Source organism: Apium graveolens, chromosome 3 (genome assembly GCF_009905375.1).
Source record: "Apium graveolens cultivar Ventura chromosome 3, ASM990537v1, whole genome shotgun sequence".
NCBI classification, from domain to species: domain Eukaryota; kingdom Viridiplantae; phylum Streptophyta; class Magnoliopsida; order Apiales; family Apiaceae; genus Apium; species Apium graveolens.
The window spans coordinates 8378816-8388763 of record NC_133649.1 but is presented as its reverse complement, the minus strand read 5'-3'; the positions used below and the strand labels follow the sequence as shown (position 1 = coordinate 8388763).

Below are 9948 nucleotides of genomic sequence, written 5' to 3'. Positions count from 1 at the left end.
AATCGTGTTCGGAGGTAACCGACTATATCATCTTTGAGTCATCCCTCCTAGAATTTGGGGAAACGCTCGATACTTGACTGTATCGTTTATAAGTTGAAATAACAGTGCATTTGGAAAAGGCACTCACGTGGTTTGTCGTGTCGCATGTCCCATCATATAATTTTATAATGTGCATCTTAAACTTCCTTGTGACACTGACATTTATAATCTCTAGTATTAAAGGTGGCATCGGGTCACCAGGATCTCCCTGAGGCATTAGATCAGCGGGGTCAGCCCTAGGAAACTCCAACGTCCTCCAAATCAATAACATAGGTTGTCCCCTCACTCATCTAGCCCTGTTCGGTCTTGGTGGCCACCCGACCTGACTAGTTTCTAAGTCCTTCTTGAGTTTCTGAATTTCTGCTTCATGAGCAAAAATTCTTTCTTCCACGCTTCTAGATTCCATCCCTTGAGTCTCTTGAAGATGTGGGTGCCTTCCTCCGACGGGTTCCTTATCTCTACGCCTCTTATTGTGATGAATATCTTTATCGGTTGATTGGTCACTCTCCGTTGTATGAGGATATGAGAAATCATGTACTTCATTGTACGGACCCAAACCTCTAATAAAGTTGGGGTTGTTCCAAGGTTGTGGTTGTGACAGTGGTAGCAGCCTACTTTCTTCAATCTCGAGGTATAAAGGCATCCTATAGATAGGGTTCCCCGTTCCGGGATTCACCATGGTTGACATCTCAAATCTGAAAGGTTTCGAGGTATAAAAGGCAACGAAAACTATAATTAAAAACGTGAAAATCAGAATTTTTGAAATCTTATCAATCTTAAAAAGTATTTAGCCGATTATATTTTTGAAATTCGATTAATTTTTATAAATTATTTTAAATTTTCTATTTTGTTATAAATAATGTTATCTATTGAATATAATTCAAAATATTATAATATAATAAGTGTTATTTCGTTTAAACACATTGATATTGCAAACTAATCATCATTTTCTGTATATCTCTCGAAAAGCTCCGTCTCTCTTCTTTCCATGAGAGTCGGCCGCCCTATCTCCCTCTAAACCTAATCTTCATGTATATTTTCACCTCTTCTTTCCATCTCCATCTTCATCTCCATTCACTTTTCTTCTTCTCAATTTTTTCTCAATTATTTTTATTTGCTTCATTATCAATAAAATCGAGTTTTGGAATCGAGTTTTGTTTCACAAAAATTGAAAAATACATTTAAGTTCTTTACTTTAATTTTCAGATCTACTAAGGTAAGAACTCATATTTTATAATAAAATACAGTTTTTTGGATTCAAAATCTCTGGTATAACAACATACCATAATTTGGTGTTATTCCGAGGTCTTTGAATTTTGAGTTTTTTCGTTTCGTTTTTGTTTGAGTAATTTGTGTGTTTGATTGTCTCGTTTTATACGATGTCTCTCGTTTTATGCGATGTGGTGATTGTGTTGAAAATGAAGTTTATAGTGTATTGGAAGATCTCGATATCTCGTATCAATAACACTCAATAACACTTTCGTCATGTTTGTAACTGATATCCGGCAGGTATATAGTTGAGGCGCGTTTGAAACGGTGATGAAAATCGCATGTGTTCACGTCTCATAAAAAATATTTGTTCACGATAAGAGGCCAACCGAGTCCGGAAATAAAGCGGCTGATTAACTTGTTTATTTTTCTTTCAACCCGATTGCATGATCAGTTGGGAGTTTGTCCCGACCGAGACTATTTCATTTTATTAATGAAATCTGCTTTAAATTTTAAAAAAAATACTCCTATAGTTCCGATTTGCCGATTAATCCATACGTTTTTTATCGATTAATACCGATTACAAATTTGATATTTTTGTTAATCCCTCCTTTTCTTTCGCAGAAAAATATAATATTAAATAAAATGAATAAATGATGTTTTACAAATTCTAAAGAAACAATACACTCTCTTCACTCTACGGCTTCGATTATACAGACCCCTCCAACCACTCAACTCAGGTAAGGTCAATGTTTTCAGTATCTATGATTTTGACCATATTATAGTGAATTTCTTTGTTTAGTTCCTGTTTGATTGGTCATATATTATTATTTCAATTTATTTATATTATAAAGAATATCAAATAATCTTTTTAAAAGACGCCAAGTGTTTGATAAAAGTCCCCTGAGAATCATTTGCTCCAGAAATCTTTTGAATCACTGGTAACCACTTGCATTGTCACTGAGAAGTGTAAATCATTGCTTAAAACAATTGGTCTTTCCGTAATTGTCTTCGCTACAATGTGTTTTATTTCCGAGTATAAACGTAGTTTTGCTTTACGTTAATCTTGCTTTAAGACTTGAATGTGGAGGTACTAGAGTTAGCTGTAGAAGATAATAATACTTTCTGGTGCTCATTGCATTTTTCCATGTTATTTGCCTGGTCACGGAATGCAGATGCTTGAACTAGTTGTTATGGATTGTAAATTTATAATATTTTTATGATGTTTTGTTTTGTGATTTTATTGGTATTTAATCCTGGTTCCCATATCGGCGTATATCAATGTTTTTTAGGATCATATTAATGCAGTCAAATCAATAGGGAGTTTGGAATTGGTTTTGTTTCGTATCAGTCCTTGCAGTAATAGTTGTGGACTTTTTCGAAGCACCAAAAAACATGAACTGATATAATGCATTTCGTATCTAGAGTTGTTAAAAAATACCAATATTTGTTTTAAGTGAAACCTACCTGTGTCTTGTACATGCCCTGTCCCTCTGCTTGTCAAACTTATGTAAATTTGAGTAAGAACAAGTTTTAGTATCATCGGTAGGAGGAATAAGATTAGGTTACGTTTAATATGCAACAAGTATTTAAGTTTCTAATTTCATGGTCAAATGTTCTTAATTGTAACAGATTGAAGTTGATTTCACAGAACCTCTCAGTTGGCTGTCATCTAAATGATAAAGACTTTTGCTCTTCCCTGCAAAGTATGTATTTGCTCATCTACATTAAACTTTTATTTTTACATGATTAATCTACTATCTGAAACCATTGTTCTAATAAACCCATGCAAGTATCTACATGTGGTACCTGTTTTATTAAGCTTCCCTCCATGATTGTATTTCATTACTGATTAATTTCCTGAAATTGTCCAAGTGTTGGGATTTGGGTTGGGGTGGGGTGGGGGGTTGGGTTTGCAAGCAAGAAAAAAATACGACTCATTGACCACCAAAGAAGTATAACCTACTGTTGTTTCCTAGTTGGTAATATTATAATAACTCCAGAAAAAAAGTAGAGGAACAAAAAAAACCCAACAGAAGTGACAGCTGAGGTCTGGATGTATATCTACCAAAAATTTCAAGAAAGCACATTAATAAAATCCAATACACAGATGGGCACAAGCCCTGGATTCTGTAATTACCTGTACTGAACTTGCTTCTCATAATCTCATGTAATATGCATGATGGAAATTGTTTAATCTGTGTGATTGTAATGACAAGAGGGCAAGAAATTGTAGCGAAATTTCATGCTTTGTCACATTGTGTCTTTTAAATTTTAATAATGCATTATTGTAGCTTATTACTTTTAACTAAGTTTCATGGTTTTTCTGGGTTGCATGTAATTATCATATCATGGCTATGTTCATAAGTTCATTAAAAATTTACAATTGGACAGTACAATTTCGTAGTATCTTGAAAGACTGTACTTGGATGTGAAAAGCTTCTCTTAGTCATGCTATTGTTGGGTTAAAAATGCTATCAAATATTAAAGACTAATACAGAAGATCTTGCTACATGTATAATTTACTATGTATTGTATGAAATATTTGATGTAATTTATAATTAAAATATGATGTCATATATGCGGTGATTTAGGAACTTCTTCGTTTCAACAACTTTGTGTAGCTAGAAATATCTTGAAATATTAACGAACTTTATACTTTTAAATTTTTAAGTAACTATAGGGGTTTTATCATCTTTATATGCTCATGTGAGTTTTATAACCCAATAGAATAGATGGTTAATGTCCCTATTATTGTAAAATTGTATCAATTGTGCTAAATAGTAATCCCTTGTATTGGTTTTTTTCACAAATAATTTACTCTTGTCTATGTCTTTTTGTTTTTCCCGATAGTCTTCCTAACTCTTTTTATCTGCATACTCAAAATCCTTGTGTAAATCTCTGGTAATTTTTCAGACATGACGTGTGGAAATAACCGATCACTAAAGATACATTTATATACGTTTTTAAGTTGAGAACAAAAAATAAAGTTCCACAGACATTTCTTCTGATATAGGCAACAAAGTTGTCTTGTGGAGAAGTTGGAAAGCTCAAACAGGTAAAAGCGAGCAGAGCAAGGATGCAGCTCTCTATAACCAAACCTGACGATTGGCATCTTCATCTTCGTGATGGTGACCTTCTTGAAGCTGTTGTCTCTCATAGGTTTCTTTCTTAACTCTAAAAGTTTATTATTCATAGCAGTCTATTTGTACTATTATTATGACTATTTTATTATGTTGATAAAGTATGACCTTCTATTAAAATACTTCTAATTTTAATGTTATGCTGTTCTTCCTTTCTGGTACTTGTAACAGATTTAATTACTACACTAAGTTGACAATGTTTATTAACATTTTAGTTATTTACAAAATTGGAGTGATCGTGTATTTAATTGTAATAGTTGGTTCTATTGTATATTTCTGCAGTGTACAAAATTTTGGAAGGGCAATAGTCATGCCTAATCTGCGACCTCCTATAACAACAGCAGCGGCTGCCATGGCATATCATGAATCAATCCTTAAAGTGTTGCCTAGTGGCAGTAATTTCACGCCTCTTATGACACTGTATCTGACAGATTTAACAAGTCCCAGTGAAATCAAACTAGCAAGTGAGTTCAGTATTTAAGCTTTAATATTATAATGTTAATCTGAAGATCAGGGTTTCAAGCTAGGGTGCTAATAGTTACTTATAGGTTATAAGTCTGGTATGACCTTATAGAAGATTTGGCTATGTCCACGCTTTATTGTGTGTGGACAAAAGCTCACATGAACTAGAAGTAAGGTTTTTTTTCAAAGTTTTAAGATTTTGACTGAAGCACCGACTGGGATACGGTGACACGGGACACGGGGATTCTCCAATTATCAAAGAGTCCTGGATACGGGACATGGCAAAAAAATAGCAATGAAAAATCTGAATTTGTAGAAAATATAAACCTTATTGTAGGTGCATTGCTACAAAGGAAAATTCCCATCAGATTCTTTCACACTTGTTACTATTCACACTTGAACTCATTGACCCGCTCATTGTATACAAACTTTAAACACACTGAGAGATGTATAAACTGAACCCTAGATATATTTAGTGTTATAATATATATTTATGTATTTATATGCAGATATATCAGATTGATATATGGGCGTATGAAAAACATAGATAGGATACAGAAGATGAGAATGATTGATATTAGGGTAAAAAATCAGATTTTTAGGGCCTTTTCAAGGTGGGCTGCGTCCCTGGTCGAGTCGGTCGCGGTCCGCCCCGTGTCGGAGCTGTGTCCCCTGCCGTTTGTGTGTCGACATGCCACATGGTGTGTCGTACACGTACTCATCCGTGTCGGTGCCGAGTCACCGTGTTGTCCGTGTCTTACACGCTTACGGCACCCTTTTTTCCGTGCTTCCTAGCTGCCTATAGATGGAAAAGTATTACCTCTTGTGTTGTCTAAATGAAAATGTTGAGCTACATTTAAATTAGTTTTACTGACAATTATCAAGATAGATATAGTTCAAAGCAAGAAATACCCCCCCCCCCCCAGCCCCCAATAAACACAACTAAAAAGCTAAAAGGATTTTAAGTATACAGTAACTAGAAGTCCTTCCTGCCTTTTAGGTTGCGGTTTAATTGAAGTTTAAACCTACTATTTTTAGGAAAGAGTGGGATTATTTTTGCTGTGAAGCTGTACCCTGCTGGCGCTACAACTAATTCGCAGGACGGTGTCACTGATCTATTTGGGAAGTGTGCCCCAGTGCTAGAGGAAATGATTGAACAAGACATGCCTTTACTGGTACTTATTCTTACTGGCTCTGAAGGGACATTTTGTGTGTTCTACAATCAGTCCTGGTTTTGTCTGTTGATAATAGTGTTAACTAACTCTATACATTTAAGTTTGATTTATCGATTTGCCTGTGTTGGTCACTACAAAACATGCTTTACTGGTATTTTTTCTTATTGGCAGTGACCTGTGAAGGAACATTTTGTATGTCATACAGCCAGTACTAGTTTAGTTCATTATTAATAGTCTACTTCTACGAAGTTAATACATGGTTTATCAATCTACGTTTGTAGGTCTTTTTTTAGCCAGAGATCTTCAAAATTAAAATGCAAGCAGACTTAAATATAAAATGTAAATTTGGATGAAGTATATTTAAATTAATTACTTCACTGTTGAGGATCGTATATTAATGTGGTGTTAAATACAGGTTATTATTGATTTTTCTATTGACTGACTTCACTTAACAAAAATCTAGTCTCTCTTTTTTCTTTTCCTCTCTTTAGTATTTTTTGATTTTATCTACATTTGTGTGCAACAAACAAACTGATGCAGTCTGGACTCTGGTGAATATATGGTCGTAAAAGAAACCTGACATAGGTGAAAAAAATCAAAGCTACACGAAATTGATGTTGTTATAATATACAATACTGATGGATTTACTTGTACATGACTGCTGCTATATAGTAATTAAAGGTTTTTTTCAAATTGCATTAATGGATTTACCCAATTTACTTTGGGGTTCCCATCAAGTGAAAGGTTTTGTGGGAGTTCTCCATTGTTAATGCATATGTACAGATTTGTTTTGTTCATAGATTTGACTTCCCAAGTAACTAGTGATGTCCCCAACTATCTGATATTGCAGAATCTTTTTAAATGTTGATAGTTGTTATGATTAGTCTACAGATTTTTTTTGGTAGAATTGGTATTGTTTCCATAGCTACAAGCTATTAAGGATATACAGTTCTGTATGTAAAATTTTGCCACCAGGTCCATGGTGAAGTTACAGATCCGGATGTGGACATATTTGATCGTGAAAAGGTCTTTGTAGACACTGTTATGAGACCCTTAATACGGAAGTTTCCACGTCTAAAGGTAGTAATGGAGCATGTTACTACTATGGATGCAGTTAAATTTGTCGAGTCATGCGATGGAGGTATTTTTCATTTGTTTGTTATTCACTCTCGTTTTTGCTGTTTTTATCATTATTTTATATTAAAAGTTTAGTTTGGCTAGACATAAGTTAAAAATAGCTCCCTATATCTGTTTTGACTTTTTAAAACTCTTTTTACTTGTCCAGAAAGTGTGAACTACACATTTAACATTAAAATTTTTGCCAGGGCTTGTTGCTGCAACTGTTACCCCACAACATCTTGTTCTCAACAGAAATTCTATATTTCAAGGAGGATTACAGCCACACAATTACTGTCTGCCAGTACTTAAAAGAGAGATTCACAGTATGTTTTTCCCCCTCCACTTTCCGTAAAGCTTACTGATAGTTGGAAAAATATAGAGTTATATTTTGATATCATAACTACATAGATTTTTTTTCTTAAGAAATCTATTTTATGTTATTGCAAGTTATACTAGCAGCGGATACATTTCCTAACATGTTTAAGTTATAGACTTTTCTTTACACGTCTGTACTCTTTTTGAAATTACAGAAGTCTCTTTGTTTCTCAGTGTTTTTTTAAACCTATAGGACAGGCTCTAGTGGCAGCTGTGACAAGCGGTGATAAAAGATTTTTCCTGGGAACTGATAGTGCACCACACGAGAGACAAAAGAAGGAATGTGCTTGCGGATGTGCTGGTATATATAATTCTCCGGTTGCCTTGTCAATCTATGCGAGGGTTTTTGAGAAGGTAACAGCTATCTATGCACATAATTTTCTTCTGTTACCAGACATGGGTGTTTGGAAAGGATACGGAAGTATGACTCCTGTCATCGGATCCCTAAATTTAAAAATAGTAAAGTTCTTGGTTTTGGATCTGAAGACGGTCATGGGTTCTAGGACTCCGCTTGCAAGCTTAGCACAACTAATATAAATTTGTTTATTGTACAGTTTTAGAAAGTGTCTACAACCAAAAAAATTAAAAGTACCTACCTATATGACCTATTTTTTTAACATAAATTTAAATAAGTAACATAAAAAGAAGTCACTTGAGGGAACTTGCACTCTATAGACATGTTGTCACGGAGCCTTAGATTCCATCTTGAAGACATGAACAAAAGGATCAGACTTGGATCTGATATGAGGACAAATTAAAGGGTCTGTGTAACAAAGAGTTTCCTACTCATGTTTTATTCTGCTACTGTACTTTAAATTCTTAATTTCTCGTCATACTTTATAAAAGTCTACTTCTTTGGAGTACAAGGCACGTAGAGTTTAGTGTTCAATGAATTGTTGACTAAAACAACCAATTAATCAGACACAATGAGCTGAATGTCAATTCTGGATATTATGAAATTTATTACTTTTGCAGTTTTATCATTTGTCTTGGTTTGTTGGCCTTGAATTGTTCATTGATATACGAGTTGTTTGGCAATTTTGCATTGACGGTCACTCAGCGCTATATTTTACTGCACATTCATGGTTGTAGAAATTTAAAAAACATTTCTCTGATTTATTTTGAATCTATTTGCAGGCTGGTGCCGTAGACAAGCTAGAGGCATTTACGAGTTTTAACGGACCAGACTTTTACGGGCTACCAAGAAATACATCAAAAGTGAAACTGACTAAAACAGCATGGCAGGTTCCAAAGTCTTATAGTTATGCAGCAGGTGAAATCGTCCCAATGGCTGCTGGTGAAACACTTGAGTGGCTAGTGGATAGTGGATCACCGCAATGATAATGTAAAATTTGAGTGGATACATTATCTTAGTCACAATAATGAGATGCAAGCAAGTTTCTAGGCGCACAGCTCTGTTTTGGTAATGTAATATTTAATTCGTGAACATTTAAGTTATGATTAAAATAAATGGATACATTATCTTTGTGATTGTTGCAGTTGTAGTTACAGTCAGTTGTTTAGTACAATGATTACAAGGTGTATTTTGTCAAAAGATTGAGAATCTTCAATAGCACAGTAAAAATGGCGGCTTTAATAGCAGAGTGCTAATTTTATGTTGATGTGGTTTCTAATGGGTTTAAAAAGAAAATTCATTTTTTTCCGAATTTCTCTAGAAATAGTCAGACATTTGTAAGGAATTTCTAGTAATTGTTGAATATACTTGGATTTTATTGGACTTTCCAGAATTCGATTTGGATATTCTAGAACCCAACACCACCACGACGAGAACTACACTGTGAAGGATTCATTAGAAGGACATAAGGATGAATTAGTACCACCACAGAGGCAAATTTTACTACTCGGCCGAGTCATTTGGTAATCTATATAATGGCTATCCCTGTAGTTGCACTAAGATTAATTTATGGAACCCCATTATAGGAAAAAATAAAAAAATCTCTATGATCCGACCTGCTCATCCTCTCAAGCCTGTTAGATACATTGATTTGTGTTTTGGGTATTTTGATGATGACTATAAAGTCATAAGGATAGCGGTCTTTTCGGGAGGTAAAGAATATCAAGTAGGAGTCTATAGCTTGAGCACTAATGCTTGGAAGATTACACGTTGCGATAGTAATTCTACTACTTATAAAAGCAATTACAATACATCGTCTAATAGATTTGTTAGCGGTGCTGCATATTTTGTAAACTATGATAGTAAGATCATATGTTTTGATTTGCATCACGAGAGGATTAGGGAAGTCCAGTTCCCAGACAAGTTTGATTTGTATACTCCTCGACTCGTCGATATTCTGTGGAAGCATGCGGGGAATCAATAGCACTTGTAGAAATCAGGGAGGATATCTTGATGCAGTGGGTACTGAGATATTGTGCTGCATCCAACAGCTCTGTATGCTTGATGGAAA

The 9948-nt window shown here is 34.5% G+C and overlaps 1 protein-coding gene across 5 annotated transcripts; it reads left to right on the top strand.

Moving 5' to 3' along the window:
• The first annotated feature begins 1897 nt into the window (after positions 1–1897).
• LOC141711588 (dihydroorotase, mitochondrial) lies at positions 1898–9015 on the top strand. 5 transcript variants are annotated; one of them, XM_074514150.1, is made up of 9 exons: positions 1898–1988; positions 2881–2954; positions 4265–4410; positions 4674–4855; positions 5892–6028; positions 7004–7169; positions 7354–7470; positions 7716–7876; positions 8660–9015. In XM_074514150.1, exons 2-9 carry the CDS (start codon positions 2925–2927, stop codon positions 8861–8863), a joined length of 1143 nt encoding a protein of 380 aa, XP_074370251.1. In that variant the 5' UTR covers positions 1898–1988; positions 2881–2924; the 3' UTR covers positions 8864–9015. The 5 variants fall into 5 exon arrangements, with proteins under 5 accessions (XP_074370251.1, XP_074370255.1, XP_074370253.1 ...); XM_074514154.1 differs by having other exon boundaries at positions 1925–1988; positions 4247–4410; XM_074514152.1 differs by having other exon boundaries at positions 1970–1988; positions 2900–2954.
• Positions 9016–9948: the final 933 nt, after the last annotated feature.